The sequence below is a fragment of the Aspergillus aculeatinus genome, assembly GCF_003184765.1.
Source record: "Aspergillus aculeatinus CBS 121060 unplaced genomic scaffold BO66scaffold_39, whole genome shotgun sequence".
Taxonomy (NCBI): domain Eukaryota; kingdom Fungi; phylum Ascomycota; class Eurotiomycetes; order Eurotiales; family Aspergillaceae; genus Aspergillus; species Aspergillus aculeatinus.
In genome coordinates this window covers 148,400-170,244 of record NW_020291508.1, presented here as the reverse complement: position 1 = coordinate 170,244, position 21,845 = coordinate 148,400, and the positions used below count along the sequence as shown (strand labels likewise).

The 21,845-nt window shown below is 54.1% G+C and overlaps 10 protein-coding genes across 10 annotated transcripts; 4 read left to right on the top strand and 6 right to left on the bottom strand.

The window, feature by feature from the left end:
* Nucleotides 1–160: 160 nt before the first annotated feature.
* BO66DRAFT_378608 (flavin-containing monooxygenase) lies at nucleotides 161–1,676 on the bottom strand (the record flags this gene model as incomplete). The annotated part of the gene is made up of 1 exon (XM_025645802.1): nucleotides 161–1,676. One exon carries the CDS (start codon nucleotides 1,674–1,676, stop codon nucleotides 222–224), a length of 1,455 nt encoding a protein of 484 aa, XP_025501634.1. The 3' UTR covers nucleotides 161–221.
* A 237-nt stretch (nucleotides 1,677–1,913) lies between these two features.
* Nucleotides 1,914–3,556, top strand: BO66DRAFT_456561 (flavin-containing monooxygenase; the record flags this gene model as incomplete). The annotated part of the gene is made up of 3 exons (XM_025652142.1): nucleotides 1,914–2,088; nucleotides 2,148–2,191; nucleotides 2,257–3,556. Exons 1-3 carry the CDS (start codon nucleotides 1,936–1,938, stop codon nucleotides 3,554–3,556), a joined length of 1,497 nt encoding a protein of 498 aa, XP_025501633.1. The 5' UTR covers nucleotides 1,914–1,935.
* Nucleotides 3,557–3,696: 140 nt separating this feature from the next.
* Nucleotides 3,697–5,514, bottom strand: BO66DRAFT_378603 (glycosyltransferase family 2 protein; the record flags this gene model as incomplete). Its single annotated transcript, XM_025645801.1, has 6 exons — nucleotides 3,697–4,112; nucleotides 4,168–4,352; nucleotides 4,431–4,661; nucleotides 4,715–5,029; nucleotides 5,086–5,306; nucleotides 5,391–5,514. The coding sequence occupies 6 exons, from the start codon at nucleotides 5,512–5,514 to the stop codon at nucleotides 3,842–3,844; spliced, it is 1,347 nt and encodes a 448-aa protein (XP_025501632.1). The 3' UTR covers nucleotides 3,697–3,841.
* Nucleotides 5,515–6,536: 1,022 nt separating this feature from the next.
* Nucleotides 6,537–7,280, top strand: BO66DRAFT_282366 (putative glycosyl transferase family 8 family; the record flags this gene model as incomplete). Its single annotated transcript, XM_025643079.1, has 1 exon — nucleotides 6,537–7,280. A coding segment is annotated over one exon (744 nt), but the record flags the coding sequence as incomplete, so codon positions are not given.
* Nucleotides 7,281–8,071: 791 nt separating this feature from the next.
* BO66DRAFT_393533 (uncharacterized protein) lies at nucleotides 8,072–9,987 on the top strand. Its single transcript, XM_025647781.1, has 3 exons — nucleotides 8,072–8,276; nucleotides 8,342–8,410; nucleotides 8,507–9,987. Exons 1-3 carry the CDS (start codon nucleotides 8,192–8,194, stop codon nucleotides 9,787–9,789), a joined length of 1,437 nt encoding a protein of 478 aa, XP_025501630.1. The 5' UTR covers nucleotides 8,072–8,191; the 3' UTR covers nucleotides 9,790–9,987.
* Nucleotides 9,988–10,607: 620 nt separating this feature from the next.
* On the bottom strand, nucleotides 10,608–11,800 carry BO66DRAFT_421943 (alpha/beta fold hydrolase; the record flags this gene model as incomplete). Its single annotated transcript, XM_025650007.1, has 2 exons — nucleotides 10,803–11,800; nucleotides 10,608–10,625 (listed from the first exon to the last, which is right to left on the bottom strand). Exons 1-2 carry the CDS (start codon nucleotides 11,724–11,726, stop codon nucleotides 10,608–10,610), a joined length of 942 nt encoding a protein of 313 aa, XP_025501629.1. The 5' UTR covers nucleotides 11,727–11,800.
* Nucleotides 11,801–12,137: 337 nt separating this feature from the next.
* BO66DRAFT_440741 (uncharacterized protein) lies at nucleotides 12,138–12,987 on the top strand (the record flags this gene model as incomplete). The annotated part of the gene is made up of 2 exons (XM_025651285.1): nucleotides 12,138–12,330; nucleotides 12,716–12,987. The coding sequence occupies 2 exons, from the start codon at nucleotides 12,138–12,140 to the stop codon at nucleotides 12,985–12,987; spliced, it is 465 nt and encodes a 154-aa protein (XP_025501628.1).
* Nucleotides 12,988–13,061: 74 nt separating this feature from the next.
* On the bottom strand, nucleotides 13,062–15,270 carry BO66DRAFT_393532 (putative quinate pathway repressor protein QutR). The gene is made up of 2 exons (XM_025647780.1): nucleotides 13,425–15,270; nucleotides 13,062–13,352 (listed from the first exon to the last, which is right to left on the bottom strand). The coding sequence occupies exons 1-2, from the start codon at nucleotides 15,180–15,182 to the stop codon at nucleotides 13,098–13,100; spliced, it is 2,013 nt and encodes a 670-aa protein (XP_025501627.1). The 5' UTR covers nucleotides 15,183–15,270; the 3' UTR covers nucleotides 13,062–13,097.
* A 1,697-nt stretch (nucleotides 15,271–16,967) lies between these two features.
* BO66DRAFT_139789 (glutamine amidotransferase subunit DUG2) lies at nucleotides 16,968–20,696 on the bottom strand. Its single transcript, XM_025642050.1, has 6 exons — nucleotides 20,101–20,696; nucleotides 19,904–20,029; nucleotides 19,718–19,849; nucleotides 19,101–19,661; nucleotides 18,848–19,037; nucleotides 16,968–18,785 (listed from the first exon to the last, which is right to left on the bottom strand). Exons 1-6 carry the CDS (start codon nucleotides 20,338–20,340, stop codon nucleotides 17,107–17,109), a joined length of 2,928 nt encoding a protein of 975 aa, XP_025501626.1. The 5' UTR covers nucleotides 20,341–20,696; the 3' UTR covers nucleotides 16,968–17,106.
* On the bottom strand, nucleotides 20,449–21,214 carry BO66DRAFT_139774 (uncharacterized protein). The gene is made up of 2 exons (XM_025642049.1): nucleotides 21,111–21,214; nucleotides 20,449–21,019 (listed from the first exon to the last, which is right to left on the bottom strand). Exon 2 carries the CDS (start codon nucleotides 20,915–20,917, stop codon nucleotides 20,558–20,560), a length of 360 nt encoding a protein of 119 aa, XP_025501625.1. The 5' UTR covers nucleotides 20,918–21,019; nucleotides 21,111–21,214; the 3' UTR covers nucleotides 20,449–20,557.
* Nucleotides 21,215–21,845: the final 631 nt, after the last annotated feature.

Here is a 21,845-nt window from a genome sequence, read left to right as displayed (position 1 = left end):
AAAGTAGGTAATAGGAGCATGAATGAATTGTTGTGGTCGTGAGAAGTCCGTGGTGGCCTAAGGCCCCGCCCGGGCGGGCACATGACCACCTGCCTGATTAGGGAATAGCCAATGCAACTACCTTGTACTTTGAATCACTACACTACCTCCTACCTCCTACCTTTAAGCATGTTGTTCTTGATAGTCATTTTGACAATCCATGCAATCCGAATTTCACTACTTTATACACATTCAAGTCCTTCAAGCACTCTTCGACTGTATCTTTCAAAGAGGTAGTCGGTCAGATAGGTGTTCCTCGCTTTCCAGGGCCCATCGCGGCCCACCCTTGGGAGACATTGTTCTTGAGCCAAGATATAGGATGACTTCAAACATACAGGCCGCTGGGCAATGGCCTGCACGTTCCCATTGAAGCGAGGTACCATAGCAGGCACACCGTTCTTCTCCATCTCCCGAATCACGCGACAGATCAGCTGTGCTCGCATGTCTGCCCCCAACGTCCACGACGTGTGCGCATACCCAGCGACAAAGCCCACATTCGGAATATCTTGGACCATGGCGCCATTCCAAGCAAGCCTTTCTCCAAGATCGATCTCGATTTCATCCACAAGGATCCTTACCCCGCCCGCGAACTGGAGCTTCAGCCCCGTAGCAGTTACAATGATATCGCCTTGCAGGTACTTTCCGGACTGAAGCCTGAGGCCATGTCGGTCGACATTGGCGATGTGGCCTGTCTCTATCAGCGCGCGTCCACCTTTCAAGGCTCGGAACATATCCCATCCAAAACAGACATTGGGCCGTTGCTCCCACGGGTTGTACGCAGGGATAAAATGAGGGTCGACGGGAACATGGGCTGGAAGCTGCCATCGGGCCCAGAAGACGCATATTCGCTTTATCAGTCCCGGGAACCAGTGACAGAGCTGGAAAAACCGTTTGAGAACGATCATCCAGAGGACCCATTTAAGGTGATGGACCCAGTGCCAACTTCCGTTCTTCCGATGCCGTCTCTCGGGGAGAGTAAGGAGGTAACCTGGACTTCGCTGGACGAGCGTCACCGATCCAGCAGTATGAGCAAGCTCCGGGAGTAATGTCATGGCCGTTGCTCCGCTACCGATTAGTAGGATATGTTTACCGGAATAGTCCAGATCGTCGGGCCAGAACTGGGGATGTATCACTGGGCCTGCGAATGAATTCAACCCTGCAATTTCAGCTGGTCGGGCCTCGTTGTGGTCAAATATACCAGTGCAGAAGATGAGAAATTTTGTGCGGAGTCCCACAGCGGAGGGTGGTGCTTTGTAATGATGGCATACCAGCTCCCACTGGCGCAAGCTGCTTGACCAATGTGCCGAATGTAGTTTGTGATTGAAAAGAATGTTATTCCCAAGCCGAAACGAGCTGGCGGCGGCGGCTAAATATCGTGAGATTGATTCCCGATCGGGGTGTTTGGTCTTCTGATTCCATGGAAACCAAGTATACGAGTAAGTATAGATATCGGAATCTGCGCGGAGGCCAGGATAATGAAACGTGTCCCAGGTGCCGCCTACAGTGCTCTTACTTTCGATAACAAGATATCGACAGTGAGGCAGCTGGTTTTGAACCCGATAGGCCATGTTAATGCCGGCCAAGCCAGCTCCAATAATTATGATGTCCCAATCAGATCTGCATTCATGCTTCTGCATTGTGCTGTGAGCCATCATGACTCCCTAGGATGAGGAGAAAGAAGATTTCAGGTTCCCTTTATCCTAGCGAGAACGAAGTTGCGCCGAAGACTGACAGGGGTTGCAACGTACATGTTCCCCCCGCCCCCTTGCTTCGCCCTGCAGATCATCGGTGGCGTCTTCATGGCCTGATAAATGCCGCGATTCCCCTTCTCAAATGGCTCCAGGCTTGTCTCTAGATTCTATCGCTGCAGCCTGTGTTCTGCTCTCGCAATTCACGATGCCAGATATTAGCAATGGCCCTGTTGATGGCCTTTACTACCCGGTTATTATCATCGGAGCTGGAATATCTGGCATCGGATGTGCGTGCCAACTGCAACGCAAATTAGAATTTGATCAATTCATGATCTTCGAGGGTCAGGGCGGAATTGGTGTATGTCTTCAGTTCATGGTGTTACATGCTCGTTTCAATATCACGCTGACATAAGACAGGGGACATGGTGGAGTCACCGGTACCCAGGGGTAGCTACTGACTCGTGAGTCTCAGGTCAAAAGCCGTTCACTCAAGCTGCCTTCTTACAGGACCTAACCGACTAGCTAGACCCACCCCACTCTACTCTTACTCTTTCGCTCCCAAGACAAACTGGTTGGGTCCCAAGGCCACTGGCAAGGAGATGTACGCCTACCTGCATGCGGTTTGCGAGCAGTACAAACTTCTATATAAGATCCAACTGAATAGCGCCATCACGGAGTTGAACTGGGATGCCACTCGAAATGAATGGCTGGCAACAGTCATTACCCCGGAGAGGCGAACCACTGTAAGGGCCAAAATCGTGATCAGCGCAGTCGGCAAGGTCGGAACTCCCGACATGTCGATATTAAGAGATATCCCAGGCATCGAGACATTTCAGGGCCATACAATGCACACGGCGCAGTGGGATAACTCTATTCCCTTGAGGGACAAAGACATCACGGTTGTGGGTGGGGGATGCAGTGCTGCGCAGCTCGTGCCGCAACTGTTGCTTCCCTGGAGCACGATTGGGTCAGGATCTGTCACCCAAATTGTCCGCTCGCCTCACTGGGTCACTGCGGATCCTTACTCTGGTCGATTGTTGGAATTATGGAATCGATGCATGCCATTGATTACCAGGAACAGACTAGGCGCCTGGTTGGCGCGTCTCCTGCTTCTCAGCTTCTACGAACTGTTCCACTTCACCTTCTATTGGCCGCATCCCAAGGGAGGCAAGCTACATAGATGGCTTCAACGGAGACTCACGCGCTATGTAAGCCAGCGGGCTCCTGAGGAGTATCATAGCATGCTCACGCCACGATACGCGGTTGGGTGTAAGAGACTAATCCTCGATCCAGGCTGGTTTGACTGCCTACATGAACCAAGGTTTCGCCTTCACAACTCGCCTGTCAAGCGGTTCGAGCGCTCCTCAGTCATACTAGAACACGGCGGCCGGGAAGTCAGCGTTCCCACTGATGTACTCATTCTAGCGACAGGATATAGCCCAGGTGCAAATCTCCTCTCGTCTATGCGCATCACGGGGAGAGATGAAGCCGACCTCCACGACGTATGGACTGCACGGGGAGGACCACAAGGGTATCTAGGTGTCGCAATGGACCATTTCCCCAACCTTTTTTTCATCTACGGTCCGAATTCCTCAGTTGGGCACGCTAGTGTCATGGCCGGCATTGAGAACTCCATCAACTATATCCTGCAACTCGCCGAGCCTGTACTGGAAGGTAAGGTTGCAGCACTGGAGGTCAAGGAGGAGGCGTGCCTGCGGTGGACCCAGAAGGTTCAGCTAGCTTCGAGAGACTCGATTTGGGCCAAGGGAGGCTGCACCAACTGGTACATCGATCCAAACGGATGGAACTCGATGATCTACCCGTAAGTCGTGAATCTTCCCGAGTCCCCTCTTGAGCCACGCCCGCTCTGCTGATTGCCTGCAGATTCTCTCAGTTCTACAACTTCTACACCTGCAGATCGCCAGATTGGTACGACTGGAACCTCACTTACACAAAGCTGGGACTAGGTCAGTCTCTGCAAACGAGATCGAGGTTTCCGCTGTGGATCGTGGTCATTATGATTGCTTGTTTTCTCCCCCTCTTCATGCATTTTGCCCTGCAGAGTGCTATCAGAGAGACTATATGTTTCCGACCGATGAGGGTCTCGATTCTCAGCACTTCTTGATCACCGCAAAATCTCTCGCTGGCCAAGCCAGAGACAAGCAGAAAGCTACCGACTGGATCAGATCTACCACAGGGCCCAGCAACACAACCAGAATAACATGCCATATTAACTCCGGCGCTGTTGTTCCAGGATAATCGAGATCCTGAATCACACACCCCACCACGCGTCCATGAAGATGAACAGAGAGGTTCCAAGTTAGCCAAACAAAGGCATGATGCGATAGCGATACCCTCCAGCCACAAGCGATGTAGATAGCCCTGAACCAAGTCATGCTTAGTCAACCATGGCACTGCAATCCAGGCGGAAACTTACAAGCCCAAATGCACAAAAGACTCCAGCATCGGAATTGCCAATGCCAGTCTGACCGACCAGTCCGGAACGGACATGATTCCGCTGTACCATCTCCGGCGTTGTCGGACGAGATCCTGCAGGCTCTCCGGAGGCTGTTCGCGTGCGACGGCATGGATCCAGCCCGTTTTGAAGCCTTGTTTTGCAGCCTTTGCAATCCACATTGTCTCATTATTCAACCCCATTCAAGAATTATCGTGCTTGAAAAGAACGATTGATCGACTCACATGGTACGCAAACCAGAAATCTTCGGCCAGACAATCTGTATCCCAGGTGACTGCATTCTCCGCCTGCCCATTGATCAATATAAAGCTGCCGTGCATCCAGCCGAGCAATGGACGTTGAAACAGCCGGACCGGCAGCTGGAATCGGCCAAAGTCCTCTGCCACTCGGAGGGCCTCGGCTACGGTCAGGAGGGGGTTCTTCCAGTGATTGTGGGCGTCGTAGAAGATTGTTCCCTGAGCAGCCATGATTCAGCATCAAGTTTTCGCAGAGCATTTGCGGATCTCACCATGCCAATATCCTCGGCGCCCCGCTCAATGAAGTCCAAGCACGAACTCATTACCTCCTCCGTAATCTCCGTCTCCTCGTCGAGATGCAGGACCCAGTCCTCTTCTGACAATCGCCAGTGCCGCCGGCACCACTCTAGCACTCTCGCTTTGTGCCTTGCGTGATCTGGCCGAAACGAAGACGGTACCTCCAGCAGCTCCACAAAGTCAGGGAGCATGCCTACGAAAGGGTTTGGCACTGAGTCAACGACCACGTGGAAGCTGATGCGATCCCTCTTGCTGAGCCGATTCCAGTGCTGAGCGGTGTGGATTACTGTCTGTGACTCCTGCATTAGCATGCCACTCGAAATACCGGTGGCATCGGTGACTCTACCTGCACATTTGTCGCCTTCGTGACAAGACATACTTTCAGACTGCGGAATGGACGCTTTTTAGATGCTTTCGCATACGCGAAGGGTCGTATGGGGAGGCAGAGTCCCCAGAGGGTGTAGTATGGCGGGAGCTGGAACAGCAGGAATGGACCTAGAATCATGGCGAGTACGGTGCAGTCTGGTGTCCACCGGGCGTCAGGCACAACGACCTCATGGTAGGCACCTGTCCAAATGCTAATCTCATAAAGGCCTATTTGCACTTCTGTCAGTGGAGGAGGCCCATTGACAAGATCAAGGTCGGGCTCACCCAGGAAGAAGATTGTCGCTGTGCAAGGGAAAATGGCCCAATTATAGTTCAAGATTGCATACAAATTTTGTGTTCGGCTTTTGAGGTCCGGCTCTTTCCTATCTGCACCGTTCTTGAGTGTCATGATGAATGTTTCCAAAGGCGCAAGTCGCTACCGGTCAGATCAAGACTCGTTATCCTTCGCTCCGGTTCCGACTTCAGCAAGATATACTAGGCTCGGCAGGGGCTGTTTTAAACGATTCGCCACTCGTTTCATGCAATTTGAGTGCGCATGGAAATGAGACTCAGACGGGCCAAGGTCTCGATATTGGGTCGGAGATGAACCAGAAAGATGAATTGCTATCCTGCATACCCAGGCTCCCATCACTGAACATATAGTCTCGTACTTATGACTGCTCAATCTGACTGGTCAATCTGACTGGACTAATGTGAGTAGCGGACTGCGCGTTGCACCAAAGCAATCGAACGTATCAATCCGCGCAGGATGCTGTCTCATTCATGAGAAGGACTCACAAATGATCCTCGAAGCTCCACCAAGCTGAGTTTCATTCGTCGGCAAACTCCCCAGTGCGAGATAGGGACTGGGCCATGAATACTAGAGTTTCGTGGCACTCGACCTGTAGGAATGAGATCGCGTCACACGATCGACGTTTGCAGCTTGTCGATCGCAGCTTGACGATCGTGATTTACACAGGGAACCTGTCAGAAATACGGCGATCTTCAGTCCAAAATTCCCTATTCGCCTGTGCGACATCAACACCCGATTTAAATGCAAGATGAGCCAATGCAAATGGGGAACCTAACTAGTGATGAATCATACCTGCATGAGCACTACGGTTCATCTCAAGGTGATCTCCACACCACTTCTGGAAAGAATAAAATCCGATAGAGCATTGCATTCATAAGTAAGAAAAGGAGCATATTGCTTCCGAGCATATATTCACGACCATGAAGCACCTTGTCAGCATCTCCATCCTTCTTGTGGGTATTGCGCTCCTCTCATCATGGCGGTCATCCGGAATCCTTCCCTGGCAGCGTGCCAACCATGAAGCAGCTTCGCCAACGCAAAGAACCATTTACGCCGCCTATCTGAGCCCCCCAACGGAATTCCAAGACTTCTGGTTCTCCAGGTACAAGAATTCAAGTGATCCCTACTTCGATGCCGTGCGGATTCTCGCATACCAAATCCTACACGCCCCCGAAACACGCACCAAACTCAACCTGGATTTCGTGGTCTTCGTCCACGACGGGGTGGACGAAAGCAAGCGGGACTGCCTGCGACGCGACGGCGCGCAGGTGGTCGAGCTGCCGGAACTGAAAGCCGACTGGACGCGGTTCAAGGACGCGCGATGGGCTCATGTACTTACACGCCTACGGCTGTGGCAGATGGTGCAGTACGATCGCATTTTGCTGCTAGATGCGGACTCGGTCTTGACTCGGTCTATCGACGCGGTCTGGGACCTTCCCGGGCTCCAGCCGAGGACTGCCCTCTCCACGTCGGTGCATGTGGGTGAGAGGGTCCTACCGTTGCCGGAGTCATACGTGCTGGCCGGTCTCCCGCAGCTGCGCCTCAATCATACAGCACGCCCAGCGCGCGTGCCAGAGGACTTCTATGATTGGGAGACTCTGAACGTGGGCTTTCTGATGTTGCAGCCGTCACTCGAGATCTTCGACTATTTTGCCGCCATGCTGGCGGTGCCGGAAAGCTTTGAGAGTAGTATCGCTGATCAGAGTCTTGTGAACGTCGTCTTTGCAGCTGATGGTCCGATGCCCTGGACGCGGCTGGATCTGTCGTGGAATGTGCAGTGGCCGTGGCCGGACGATCTCTGGGCAGGCTATGCTGTGTTGCATGACAAGTGGTGGGCGCCGCTTCATCCAGAGACGCTGGATTTCTTTCACTCGTGGTATTGGCGCATGATTGGGTTCTATTCGGTGAGAGATGGTTGAGCAACAATGCGAAGGTTGCCTTCATGTGGGTGTGTTGTCAGAGGCCGATAGAGCAGAGAGTGCAACACAGGACGGGTGGAATCCTGCGTAGTCTCGATTTGAGCTTGATGGAAGTACTCTAACCTCAGTCAACTAGCCGTGCCCATCCGCAATAACTTCAACCATGCCAGCATTATATCTTACTGACCGCCTCATTAAGCTCCAGTGGGAGTTCCCCCTCGCCTCCTCGCCTCTTAGGGTGCCCGTCATTCTAGGCACACCATCCTACTATCTTCCTTGGCTACTTAGCTTAAGGGAGGCTCTGTAATTATGATCTTTACTACAGCTATTGAGGTTTAATGAGTCAGTGGAATCTGGTTAAGAGGTTTGGTAGGGAAGGACCACCATTCTAAAAATGGTATATATATTTTTCTACATCAGGACAGTATGAGTAAGTAAGTTATCCATTCGACAGTGAAGCTATGGAAAATGATAATTCTGGAATAACTAGGTCCTTGCAAGCAAGCACGAATAGCTTGCCTCATCAATACTGTTGTTGAGCATGAACCGCCTCCTACTGCAGCACATTCTTGCATCGCATGATTATCTCGGAATGCTCGGATGGGAATCCCCCCTACGGAGCACATCCACTAACCCCATCCGGGTATAGTCTTACGTGGCAACTGTCACGGACTTTTCCTCCCTGATCCAAACTGTCATGTCAACAAGCTTTACTTTCAATTGCCCTAAAGCTTCCCCGATCACAACAAACACTAGACTAATCTTTACTTCATCTCTGTTGAATGTAATATCCGATTTTCTATTAAGACCTACATTAACAATCAAACATGCTAACGCCTTCTTCCCACCACGCAATGAATCCACCTGAACCGCCCACTACAATCAAAGTAGACCAGTCAGTGACTCTGTCACTAGAAGATGAATTCGTCACCGTGACCGGTATGATTTCCCAGGCTCGCAGTGTCATTCCACAGTACCCAAGCTGACCCAGTCTCCTTTCTAAGATAACCGTCCCTCCTCCCGCGGCAGGACAAGAACTAGGAAATACTGCTGCGGGTTATTATCCCAACGAGGTATGCATTGCACAAAAAAAAGAGACCGTGCCCTAATTCATCCCCTGCCCCTTTATATCAAAATCAACACACATACCCCCACTAACCACCTTCCAGAACACCAACCCAACTACAAACTCGACCGCCACGGCATCATAAACACAGCAGTCACCCCCAATAACCTCACAATCACGTACGTCGACGGCAACGAGCTCGACATCATCCACTACCGCGTCCGCCCCGAGGAGCAAGCGCAGGCCACCACCTGGACATCGCACCTTCTGGCCCGCGCCTACCGCCCCGCGCAACCCTTCAAACGCCTCAAGGTAATCATCAACCCGTTCTGCTCCGGCGCGGTGACGAAATTCCGCACGCTCGCCGCGCCCATCCTCGCCGCGGCGCACTGCCACTTCGACGTCGAGGAGACGCGGTACAAGGGCCACGCCAGCGAGATCGCCGAGCGGATCGACCTCGACGCCTACGACGCGATCGTGTGCTGCTCGGGCGACGGGCTGCCGCACGAGGCGTTCAACGGGCTGGCCCGTCGGCCGGATGCCGTCAGGGCGCTGACCACGATGGCCGTGGCCATGATCCCCTGCGGGTCGGGCAATGCGATGGCGTGGAATCTGTTCGGGACGGACGATGTCGCGCAGGCGGCGCTGGCGATTGTGAAAGGCGTATCAATGCCCCTGGATCTGCTCTCGATCACCCAGGGCGATCGGCATACGGTGTCATTTCTGTCGCAGTCTTTGGGGGTGTTGGCGGACTCGGACCTCAAGACGGAGCATCTGCGGTGGATGGGCGATCATCGGTTCATTTATGGCGTCTTGACGACGATTGCGCAGCGGACGGCGTATCCCTGTGAGCTGGCTTTCAAGACGGTCATGGGGGATAAGGCGGAGATCCAGGAGTATTATGAGCGTGCGAAGGGCCAGTCATTGGCATCGTCGGATGTGTTGACTGAAGAATTGGGGGCCGGGTCGAGTGGCTTGCCGCTGAAGTATGGTACCGTGCACGACGATATCCCGGAGGACTGGGAGGTGGTCTCCGGGGAGGGGTTGTCGAGCTTCTACGCCAGTAACATGGCGATTGTGGCCAAGGACACGAACTTCTTCCCGGCCGCGTTACCCAGCGACGGACTCTTGGATGTCATGACGGTGTTTGACACGATAGGGATTGTAGGCGCACTCGATGCTACTGTCAAGCTGCCGCAGGGCAAATGCTTCGAGCTCGGCGACGTGCACATGCGGAAGGTCTCGGCGTACCGTCTTACCCCTAAGGAGAAGGAGGGGTGCATCAGTGTGGATGGGGAGTGGTATCCGTTTGAGGCCTTTCAGGTAGAGGTGCACCAGGGTCTGGGTCGGGTGCTCACAAATCTGCGTCATGCGTACCACGTATGAGACACATGAAAGATATTCGGAAGACGAATAGTTTAGGAGCTTGGTCGTCCATATACCCATTCTAGAGATATTTTCAGAAGGACTTAGACTCTTACCAAGCCAGGCAGCTCGAAGCTAGATGTGGTCTTGCCGTGATGGAGACAGGGAAACAGGAGGAAAGTGGAAAAGTCCCAGCGCATACAGAACTGTCAATGTAACACTAGGATCTCTTGATAAGTATCTCTGTCCAATCTGTTGAGAGTAAATTGGCTCATGTGATCTTTACTTTGTCTCACAAACGATCAGAGATCGTGGTCTTAGAGGTGGATCTTAGAGTAAGGTACTGTGAAGAGATATATGACCAGTTTCGCCTGTACGGCATAGAGATCAGAAGCCTAGGGGTTTTGAGAAGGGAATTGCTATTCTAGAGACTGGGATTGTACGATCTATCGAAGACGATTCGATGAGAAAGTTCTGGTCCAGATCCGATCCCACCCCTTAAGACAGAAGAACCAGGATCTATGACAAGTGAAAGAAGCAAAATCCACATCGCCTTTCTCTAACCAGTCCCCGGTCCCCTCTACTGAAAGCATCTCCAATGATTCTCCAAGCTAATCTCCGAGTTCTGAGCCGCGGAATACCTTCCAGCCCATTAATAGTAAGCATAAACACTTCTTACAATCCATCCCTCTAACCTTGAGCGCCCTTTTTCAGACCATCGAGTACGTGGTAACTTTGCCCTATCTGCTTTCCTCCCCTTGACTATCATTCTACCCCCGCCCATGACCACCCCTTCCAAAAAGAGAACAAGCACCAAGGATGTCGACATCGTAAGATCTCTACACAATATGACAAATCTAGTACATGGTATGAACAGTCCACCCAACTAATCCCACGTCCCACCTCAAAACGCATCCACGACCTCTACCCAATAGCTAGCCTCATATCCCCCACTTTATATCCTTGACCACCAGCCCTTACCTTTCCCAAAACTCGGCCACCAACCCGGCCACCTCCGACACCCTCTCCCTAACCACCCCATGCCCCACTCCCTGCACGACATGCACATCCCCAAACCCCAACTCCCCCAACTCCTGCACGGTACACAAATCATCCAACTCGCCCAACACACACCGCGCCGGAATCCCCTTCTCGGCCGCCACTCTAAAGGTGTCATGCATATCCATGACCCCACCATCCCGAAAGATGCCCACCACGCTGGCCGCATGGCCCGGGTGCTCCTCCACCTGCCACTTGCGCACCAACTGCGCCACGACCTCGCCTCGGGCGACCCTCTCCTCCCAGTCCGCCGGCACCACCAACGGCCCGCCCTCCAACCACTCTAGGATCCAGTCGCGGGCCCGCCGCTCGACCGCCTCGTCGCCATCGCCCCCCTTCAAAAGCCCCCGCTGCTGCTCGGTGAACTGCGCGGCGCGGAGCAACCCCGCCGGCGCGACGAGGACCATACTCTCCACCCGTTCGGGAAACCGGGCGGCGAAGGCGGCGGTGGTGGCGCCGCCGAAGGAGTAGCCCACAAAATGGGCGGAGCGCCAGCGCAGGTGGTCGAGCAGGGCCGAAATGAGGTCGTGGAAGAGGGGCGGCGCGTGCGGCTGCCGCGGCGTCGCGGAGAGGCCGTGGCCCCAGTGGTCGAAGAGGAGGCAGTGCGCGGCGGGGAAGCGCGCGGCCAGGGCGCGCGCCAGCGGGGCCATGCCTATCGCGCTGGTTTGCACGCCGTGCACGAAGAGGACTCTTGTGGGGCCGCGCCCTGGAGTAGTGGCTGTTGGGGGGATGGAGTAGTAGGCTGCTTGGCCGGCTGGGGTTTGGAGGTAGGTGGCTTGGGGCAGGACGGTGCCGAAGGTGGAGGTGAAGGCTGCTTCGCTGGGCGCGGGGATGGAGGACGCTGGCTCGGGGATTGTGGTCCCGGGGCGGGGGAGCACGACCAGCGGGAAGGTGGGCATTGTGAGGATGGGGTTTTGCTTGTGTTAGATGGGAGAAAAGTGCAATTGAGCGTCAGGTAGAGGAGACACTGGAGGGGAATTGCGGGGTGGGGGGGGTTGTGTTTATGCTCCAAATTTCCTTATCGTGAGATTCGGCTTGTTCGGCTGACTAATCTCTTGATAGGAGAGATAAGATCGCGTCATTCTGTTTCGGGGTCAAGCAGATGCTAAAAATAGTTACATAATTGAGAGTGTAGTATGGTTATGTGGAGCTTTTCTGCAGTAATACGCCTCATGAGGGAGCCGTATGTCCTAGGACCAATAGTACGGGTGTGACGCAGAGGGCTGCCTGAACATATCGTGGGAAAATGATCACGTGTGTTATGATCGTGAGAGTAGGTACCCCCGAGTGGAAAAAACAAAAGAAATAGGATGCCTACAATAAAGAAGCAAGAATTTTTCGGGATTGGAATCACGCATGCCACCACCTTCTACTTCATACCGATCGACCACACGTGGAGTAGTTCTCCGTATCTACCTGAGTACATATTTAGGCAAGCCCTAGAAGCCCCACAGGCACCCGAATCTGCAGCTTCGGGGTTATCTTCCGAGAACCTCAACGCCTGTTCGAGCTTTGCTCGCCCGATTGACTCGCAGCATTGTATCACCTGAAGACTCCCAGTCCTTTACAGTATCTAGTAGAAATGATGTATGTGACCCTGAATGGCTCTCTATAGGGGTGTACCGGTAAATTGCACCCGAGCACTGGCGCTCTTCTTCCTATCTGCAAACCTCGAGCCCACTTGAGTGATTCGCACGATTGAGCTAGGGCAGCACTAGTGCAAACACCCACTGTCGCTTCCATCTTTTCATAGGAGCTCGTGAGGAGGACAGGGGTCGATCAAATCCAGCTGCAGTGGCAGCTTCACTCAGCCAACATTCGATTGCGTATTAGCGACTGAGCTCAGCTCTGCAGCATGACGTGGTGGGGTTGCTCCCCTAGTACCCAGGGCTCATCAAGCCACTGGCCTCAGAACTGCTCCTGTACACCGCGAGCCGGTGCCGGGAGAGCTGGCGCCGGAGCAAGCGGCGGGATGAGTCCCCGGACAACCTCCGTGGCAGCTACGCCAATGCCAACGACAACGGATCCACCGACATCGGCAGTGTCTTTGTCGACGCCTACAGCGCCTTCATGGACCATGTGAGTCGGACATTCACCGGCCGACGACGGAGGGGGGTCTATCTCAATGGGCGGACGGGCACTTTCGATTTTGTGGATTAGATAAAAGAGGTCGTCAACTACCAGTGATTTGACAAGTCGTGTCTCATTGAACCTAAAGATCTCGACATCACATCGATCACATTACAGCGGCGATACGGCCAAGCTCATCATCAGGTGGGTTGCCCCTTCAGATTCTCAAGCCGATTCTGGATGGCTTGCGGGTCGTATTGCCCTTCTTCCTCCTTGTATTCCTTCAACACCACCGTGCGCATCAGCCGTCGAGGCGCACGGCGGCCCGTAAACAATTCGAACTGGGCGAAGCCTTGCTCCGGGAGAACATCCAACCCATCCAATGCCACCCAGCCGCGGTGGGAGAGCGCACGGATCTGCTTGATTAGCGGGGTGTTGAGGGATTTGTAGGCCAACTAATCAGAAAATGTCAGTTCTGCTTGCGGGATATCATGTTTGCGCGATTGAATTGCGAGACCAAGACTTACTTCGACAACTACACCACCCGTCGGGCTCTCCAGCCACTGGGACGGGATCTCATTATTGGGCGCCGGTTCCCCTCTGATGCTGTGAGTGGGGATGCAGGAGCAGATGACGGTCGGTTGCTTGTAATTGACAGGCCAGCTGTCTTGTTGCGATCGCAGAACATGAACATGAGGGCGGGTTGTTGACCCGGCTCGGCCGGGCGACCGTAGGTTCTGTTGGTTGTAGTGCCGGGCTAGCTTCTCCGCATTGGCAGCGGTGCGGTTGAACACAAAGATGTTCTGCACCCCCAGATGGATCATGGCGTAGACGGCAGCGCGAGCCATACCACCTGCACCTATAACCAACCCGGTGGACAAAGGCCGAATGGCATTCGCAGGGGATAGGCCTCGTCGGAAGCAGTTACCAATGCCAATCCAGTCAGTGTTATCTCCATGCAAAGCTTTCACGGGGCCCGCGCGGCTCTTGCCCATAAGCAAAGGAGAACCATCGCCATCCAGAGCCTTTTCGTCACCCTCCCGAATTGGGACCAGGGTATTCACAGCACCAATGGCGCGGGCGTGAGGAGACATCGAATGGAGCAGGGGGATTACTTCTGTCTTGTACGGCAAGGCGACACTGGTGCCGCCAAAGTGTGGATTGGAGACCAGATCATTCAGTCCACGCAAGGTAGATGACTGGTGGGTTCGGTAGACATGCGGCATGCCACAGAGATTGTATGCCGCGTTGTGCATGATTGGCGACAGACTGTAGGTGACGTTGCCGCCGAACAGGAAGAACTGCATAGGGTCCAGAGTGAAGGAGGAGTAGAGAGCTTCTTGGGCTTCACGCAAAGTGATACAGGGAATCCCTTTGAGTTGTGTTTCAGAGAGAAGAGACTGATGTGTCACAGGCGTCAGAATTGGGTTGAAACAACAAGATAACCGGCCCAGCAGTCCTGAGTTGTATGCTATCAGGGGTAGTGCAGTCGGAAGTGACTTGAAGGAGTCGCGAAACCTTTGAACTGCAAAATTGTCATCTATGGAGGTCGCCGGCTGCGTCAATCGTACTAGATCACAGCCCAACCGTTTTGCTCGCTCATAGAGATTCATGTATGTCGGATCGTCCCATCCCCTTGGCGGAGGCTGAGCCGCAGCATAATGGCCGATCACACGGCTCGAGCCCTTCGACGCGATGATTTGAGACAAGAGGTCGTCGCTATACGACAGGTCGACCGTCACGAATTCCGGAGCCAGGCGTAGCCCATGCTGGATAAGGTTCAAATACTCGTTGGTGGGCCGACGCGAGGGTTCGTTGTGCTCACCATTCTGGATACTGAAGCCTACACTACTTTCCACGTGGTATACGAGTGGAACGACAGTATTTCGTCGAATGTTTGCGACCGCATGGCTGATCTTGTCGGCGATACCGGAGTCCACAGCTAGTCGCGAGGAGGGCGGTTCCGTGATGTCAATCTTGAGTTCGAATGCATCAGATGTAGACTCAAGGTCTTCAATATCCAGGTCCCGCTCCAACAACGAAGAAATCGGCACTGTCACAGCGTAAGTAAACGCCCGCGACTCGATCGCTTGCATGGACAGCGGGAAGGACGCGTTCAGGCTGCTCAAGTCATTGGCATCGCCCGTAGCAAACGCAATAAACCGGAGAAAGTCGAGCTGCAATCGTTTCAGAGTCAGGAAGGGCGTGATAGCCTGGAAGCGCTGGTCCAGTTCCAGCTCCAACTGAGCGTGGTTACGTTCCTTGGCGGCCGCATGCTCCGCCATGCCTTTCTCCGACACGTTGAAGAACTCCAGGTTGGAACACGCCCGATAGATCGGCCCCGCCAGGCCGAGGAACCGACGGACTTTGTCGACATTCCACGCCTTCAGATAAGACTGGATGCTTTCTGCGTCCCGGAGGAGATAGATCACCGGATGGGTTCTGGCGTACTCACGGAGCAGCATCTGCCCACTGCGCTCCATAGAACCCGGCCCGCAGGCAATCACGCACCCTTCCTGATGGTCTGCCAGCATCGATTCCATCACTCGGGCTTCCTGCTGTCGATAATCCACCAATTCAAATTCCTTTTTGTACGCCGCGCGCGACCGGCCGGTGACCTGTTGGAAGTATCGGTCCGCGTCGATCAACCTCCGCCCCGACGTGGCTGCCAGTATCACCGCCAAACTGGATTTGCCGGTTCCTCGGATGCCGATCAGCACGATGGATGAGTTCCGCGCGAACTTTCGTGGCACCTGGGTGGCGCTTTCGAAGGTCGTGGGAGACCCTCGGCTAGAGGTAACCCCCCGCAACGAGGGGGCAAACCAATGTGAGGCCTCTGGGTTGTCTCCGGGGAGGCTGTGTACTCGTTCCCTCGGGGTCTCATCTCCGTAGGCTGGATCGACAGATTGGGAGCCACTGGAGACATACGGGCTATGCGACAAACGCCGGTGGTTCTGGGCGATGGGACCATCGAGGTCATCTAGTTTGCGCTTGGGTGGTTTCACGATCACGGACATTATAGCGGTGGCGGGGTTTGATCCGAGTCCACGGGGGAGTTATAACGGGGGAGAGTGGGCGTTATATTGAGGATGTGATCTCTGACGGAGTGGCGCATGACTTGGGAGGATGTGATGCAGGAACCGACAGGGTGTGGGAGGAATAGGACGGGGGTTTAGGCCATGGGGGGTCGGTGGGAGATGCGAGGAAGATGCGACAGAGGGGTAGACCGGATAGAGTCGGGGAGTATAGGCGAAGGATGAGAAGAATTGGCAATGGTCGCACACAAGCTGGTTTGAACTTCAGAGGTCGTGAAGAAAGTGAAGAAAAGAACAATCCCAGGTGGAGGAGGAGGGAGGGAGAAGTGGGAGAGGAGAAGTGTGGGTGAACTGGGTTGGGCTGGGTTGGAGAGAGAGAAAAGATGTGGGGGAAGAAAGAGGCAGGCGGGCGGGCGGGAGCGAGCGAACAGCAAAAGCACCCAAAGAAGCGATCGGTGGAAAAGAAGAGCCCGGCAAAGCGGTTGGAGAACAGCCAAGAAATGCGGAGAAAGGCTCACCCGTTCCTCACTCTATCCACTTCCTGGCTAATCAATTCCCGTTCTCACCGGTGCTAGTCTATTCTTCATTAATAATTTTCCTTGGTTGACTCGCTTCCTCGCTTCCTCGCTTCCTCGCGTCCTCGCTTACCCCGTGGGGTCAACAACCAAAGCCTCGGTTGCATCTTGGAAGGGTCAAAGGCTGGGCCTGGGGCTGAGTGGGCGTCCCATTGATTCAGCTTTCCAGCTCATCAACCATACCATAGGGATTATTGATGGTGGTCGAGGCTTGACCACTAAGTAATTGAAAAGTCCTATGCGAGACAGTGGTCCTGTTTGGTTTTTACCGCAAATTGGTCCATGTGCTCCGACCCTGCAGATCATCGCGAACCGATCTGTTATGTTCTTCCGCTGCAAGTCGACCGGGCCGGTGTGCTGACCAAGGCATCAAATATCGCTGCCTGGCGTCACCACATATCTACACACACACACACACACCACACACTGGGCATCATGGATACCCTGCGCGCACCACTCATTAATGTACTCAAATAATAACTCCCTCCTGTCGGAGTCTAATTGCTAGTGATATTAATGCTCTACCCGAAATAAAACCCCCACTACAATAATAGCTGTTCCAACGCATAATCCCAACTCAACATTCCAAGATATGGTATCTACAGCCTCTCCGGCAACCGTGAAAATACATAGCCAAAGATCTCCCGGCTTTTATACAGATTCTCCACCCGCAATCGTTCATTGTACAAATGTGCGTTGTCGCTCGCCTGTCCACAAGGCAGATTCGCCGCGGGGGCGGAGAACTCCTTCTCCAGGAATCGGATGGTGGGGATCGAGCCACCCTCCCGGATGTAGATGGGACGCACACGAGTCGGCAGGTTGGGATCAGCCACCTCCGGCGCGGGCTTCGGGGCTGCGGGTTCGTCGGCTGCGAGCGGCGCGGCGCCCGACTTGCTGGTCAGAGTCGAGGAGGTCGGGACCGCGGTACTCAACGATGACCGCTTGTGCGCAGACTTGCCGGTCGACGAGATCGTCGTGGACATGATGATGCGGTCGATGTGGGAGGCCAGGCTATCCTCCGAGTCCGCCCGCTTGAGGCGCGGGTGCTGCTCCTTGGCGCGCTTCGTCGCCTCGAGGGTGCGTTGCGGGATGGTCTGGATGGGTGGGTATTGGTGTCGCTGGTTAGTGGTGTCCGGAGTCCAGGCGGCCGCGATCGCGTCGGCCAAGGTCTGGAACATCTCGTTGTCCGGATCGCCCAGCCAGGGGTCGGATTTACCCGTGATCTCGACGGTCAGGTCGTTCTGCGACTCCAGACTGTCGAAATGCTCCTGCGCGAAGAGCGTCAGATTGGTCGCCACTTCGTCGGCGGTCTGGTTCGGCACCAATCGGATCGATAAACTGGCCTTGGCCTTGCGAGAGATCGTCGTCGTAGCACTCTTGCTGCTGCCGGGCACCTCGATAGAGTGGATCGTCAGGGAGGGCTCACGCCAGCGGTGCATGAGCGAGTTGATGAACGCGTCGCTGTCGGTGATTTCTGGGTGGTGGGGCAGGAGAATATCAGCGATTGCGGTGTACCGCTGCTTCTCCGCCTCGGTGAGGGGAAGAACAGGCTCATGGAACCCTGGCAGGTTGATTCGGCCCTTGGGTCCGACGAAGGTGCTCAGCAGCATGGTGAGATCCTTCAGTGGCTCGTCCAGTAACGAACTTCCGTCGATACCGCTGTGCAGGTCGGGGTGGTCGCTCTGCACAACCAGGTTGGCATTGACCACACCACGCAGCCCATATGTCAAGCAGGGGTTGTAGTCATCAAGCCAGTAACTGTTAGCCAAGAGGATCCAGTCCACGGGGCCGATTTGAGGCTTATGCCTGCGGACTGTTTCGTGGAATCCCTGGGATCCCGACTCTTCTTCGCCTTCAATCAGGAAAACCACGTTACAGCGGAGCGCTTTCTGTCGAGCGAGGTCTGCGGCCGCATAAAGCGCCGCTAGAATGGGACCCTTGTTATCCGACACTCCGCGACCGTAGAGGAAGCCGTCAATGGAAGCGAGCTGATACGGGTCGGTCTTCCACTTCGCCGCATTCGCATCCGCCCCAACAACATCGTAGTGGCCGTAGAATAAGATTGTTTTGTCGACCTTGTCTGGAGATGTAGCATCAAATCGAGCATGCACGATGGGATTCGTGTCGGCTCCCGTGGTCAATAAATTGGTCTTCGCTCCGAGATAGATGCAGTGACGACGAAGGAAAGCTGCACCCTGGTTGCATTCAACCGCAAATTTGGGACTGGCTGACACAGTCTTGTAGGCGACAAACTTGGCCAGGGAGTTGACCATTTCATCTGTTCGAAATTAACCTCACGTAAACAAACTACCTCGCCCCAGTCCGCTATGCGGGACGTACCATTATTGATTGGCGGCTTTTCGGCTTGACCTCCCCGAGTCACGTCCGTCACATCCCAAATGCCGACCGTATTGTCGTTGCCGCCGCTCGCGTAGATGTAGCGGTCTTTGTACTGACCAGCAGCAGACGCGAGCATAGTCCCTCCGTGAGCAACCCAGCTGCCGATCTCTTCGAACCGCGAGTTGAATTTCTGCGACACGCAATCAGTCGCCGGTTCCGCAGCATCAAGCGAATCAGTCAGGGGATCGCCTACCTTGATCACACCGTTGGAATCTCCACAGACCGCCACGCCGTGAATAATGTCTACGGCCCACAGATCGCCGGTGTGCATGGCGATGCGTTTGACCAGCTGCCGCGAGTCAAGGTTCCAGATGTTCAGCGCACCTCCAGCCAAACCACAGTAAAGGAAGGATCCATCCACGGCGATGGAGAGAACGGAATCGCCGTTCTGCAGCTTCGCGATCGGGGACGGAACGGCGTTGGCCGAGTTCTGCTCCAAACGCCACAACTTGACCACCCCATCGCCGGCGCCCGTCAGAAGCACCTCTTCCTCTGGAGAAGACTCAATCAAGCCCTTGACCAGAAGCATGGTGTATACGTAGCCGTGGTGGGCAAAGAGCTTATGGTGGTCGCGTTTGAAAGTCAGCACTTGGCCACCCTGCATGACTGAATGAGGTCCCTCAGCACCTGCGTCCGGCCGCGGCGCACGCGAACCATCCGGACCTCTGGAGTCGAAAAAGCGATGGGTCCGTCGGGACAACTGCGCCGCCGATGACTGTGCTGAAGCTGCATCGACTTGGGAGATGTCGCACCACTAAGGAATTTCAGCAATCAGTAGCCCATGCGGACAAGGGTGGGCAAGAGACTGACCTGAATGCTGGTGTTCTGAGCACCGCAGTAGATCGTCTTCAAGCTCGACGAATAAGCGACCGCGAAGATATCTCCAACATCGTGGTGGGAGTGGATCGAATACAGCCGGTCGAATGTCCTCGTCGACCATACCTACCAAGGTCAGCAATCTCCTGGTGGAGATAACATGGAAGGGTAAAACACTACATTAACAACAGAATCTCCGCCCGTGGAGAAGAGCAGCTCTCCGTCCTCGGACAAGTAAAGATCAAGGACACTTTCCTGATGAGCGTGCACCGAGAGCACAAGATCATAGGTCTCCAAAGACCAAGCCTAGATTTCGTCTTAGCATTTGTGACAAATAGCAGGCCAATCGGTATATTCGGAGACTTGCTCCCACGTACTACAATGTCTCCCCCCTGCAGACCAGCAAAGACACATTCTTTGTCGAGCACGAGGGCCAGAACCGAACGACTGGCTTGTACGCGGTGGCCGATAGCACCGCATTCGACTGGAGCCGGAAGTTCGGCCTCATCCTGGGCCAGATGGGCCGCCGTCACGGAGCGCGGATCGGACTCCCAGAGCTTGGTCTGATCATCGGTCTCTGATGTACCATCAGACTCGACGAGTACTGTATGATCCATTGCTCCTGGCAATGGAGCTCAAAAAGTCTCAGCCTTGTTTTTTAACCTTTCTCTTATTATTTTTTTTTTCAAGAACGAGACAAAATAAAAGTTTCTAAAACCAAGATGATTCTGGGGGATCAATGAACGGCTGGATTCACGTGACGTGTGATAAATGATGTGATGGAATGCGGTGAGACGCAGGGCAAAAGCGGTCGATTTTGATCGCGTGAGTGAGTCAGTCGGAGCGAAGTCGGACACACGAATTAGACACGGCCACGACGGAGAGATCAAGGCAGAGAAGTAGTACTCCGTAAGCCAGGGGCAATCTTAGTTTTCGGGGCTTCCAGGGATGTATCAGTCGCAGATGTTGCAAGACCGACTTGAAATTGTGAGATTGAGTCCGTGAGGAATGTCGGAGGTTGTTCTTGGCGTTCAAAAGTGGTGAAGAATAAAAAAGCAATAATGAATGGATGGTGAATGATGAAATGTTGGCCCCAATGAGGATCGACGGGCGGTGTGGCGGTGTGGAGAGAAGAGAGAGAAGGAGAAGGGAAGACAAGCAAGCATGAGTGTAGACCGCCATTGAGACCGCCATCGATTTCCCCCGTCCAGAATCATTGCCCGCAATCACTCTAAAGAAACCACACCAGACTCACCTCGATGCTCAACAGCGGGAGACTTCCAGCCACAGTTCTCCCTGGTCTTATATCAGCATATGGATCTCTCAAGCATCCCAAATGGGATGCTACATTGCACAGAGAATGGAAAACCCCCAGGAGAGGACTCACCATGGCTCCCAAACAAGCCTCGCAATCAACGTCTCAGTCGTAGTAGTTGTGGTCGACATGGTAAATGAACCATCCCCTAGGATACTCGAGTGATATGCGCACAACCCCCCCTCGAGGGAATCTCCCCATTTCTTATAGAGTCGCCAACGAGATGAATAATGAAAAGGGGGGCGAACGGTCATGAACGGCCACGCAAACCCCACGCCCAGTAGGAGCACAAGGAAAAGGACCAGATGCGTTCTGACGTACGTTGCGGTATGTACGTACAGTACACTCCTACATCTCAGGCAGCCCTCTTCCTCGCCTGAAGATGCAGACGAAAGAAGACGATCAAACAGCGCAGGAAGCCCACTGTCGGATTCCGATAATAATCTTCCGGCCAGTCATGTGCGAATATCTCGCTGCCGCGTCCTGCAATGGAACAATGAACTCGCAGGAGTATAGACCCGAATCAAGGTCCATTTCCAGGATTGGCCACGTCATTCCCGTGGTTTCCCCCCTGAATGCGACTGTTCCGGGAGATTTGGTATCTTTGACGACAAAGGCGATCTCTCTATTCTCCATGGTTTGCGATCGTTGTTGGTTCCGGACATTGAGGGTCACTAGATTGTGCCAGTGGGATCTTGTTGGGCGTCGTTGGGACAGTTTGTATGCATCACGGGTCGTTACATGGGCATTTTACTTAAGACGGCATTATCAGGAGAAATGGACGCCCGCTCTGGAGTCCGTTTCGAA

What these genes read in the sequence shown, in the direction of transcription:
- BO66DRAFT_139774 (XM_025642049.1), bottom strand. Translation starts at nt 20,917, where the DNA reads ATGGCGGTCTCAATGGCGGTCTACACTCATGCTTGCTTGTCTTCCCTT.
- BO66DRAFT_393532 (XM_025647780.1), bottom strand. Translation starts at nt 15,182, where the DNA reads ATGGCGGAGCATGCGGCCGCCAAGGAACGTAACCACGCTCAGTTGGAG. An exon ending in CGGGTGGTGTAGTTGTCGAA is followed by an intron (nt 13,353 to 13,424) that starts GTAAGTCTTGGT and finishes TTTTCTGATTAG; the next exon opens with TTGGCCTACAAATCCCTCAA.
- BO66DRAFT_393533 (XM_025647781.1), top strand. Translation starts at nt 8,192, where the DNA reads ATGAATCCACCTGAACCGCCCACTACAATCAAAGTAGACCAGTCAGTG. An exon ending in TGAATTCGTCACCGTGACCG is followed by an intron (nt 8,277 to 8,341) that starts GTATGATTTCCC and finishes CTCCTTTCTAAG; the next exon opens with ATAACCGTCCCTCCTCCCGC. An exon ending in CGGGTTATTATCCCAACGAG is followed by an intron (nt 8,411 to 8,506) that starts GTATGCATTGCA and finishes ACCACCTTCCAG; the next exon opens with AACACCAACCCAACTACAAA.
- BO66DRAFT_139789 (XM_025642050.1), bottom strand. Translation starts at nt 20,340, where the DNA reads ATGGATCATACAGTACTCGTCGAGTCTGATGGTACATCAGAGACCGAT. An exon ending in TGCAGGGGGGAGACATTGTA is followed by an intron (nt 20,030 to 20,100) that starts GTACGTGGGAGC and finishes GACGAAATCTAG; the next exon opens with GCTTGGTCTTTGGAGACCTA. An exon ending in ATTCCAACGGTGTGATCAAG is followed by an intron (nt 19,038 to 19,100) that starts GTAGGCGATCCC and finishes TGCGTGTCGCAG; the next exon opens with AAATTCAACTCGCGGTTCGA.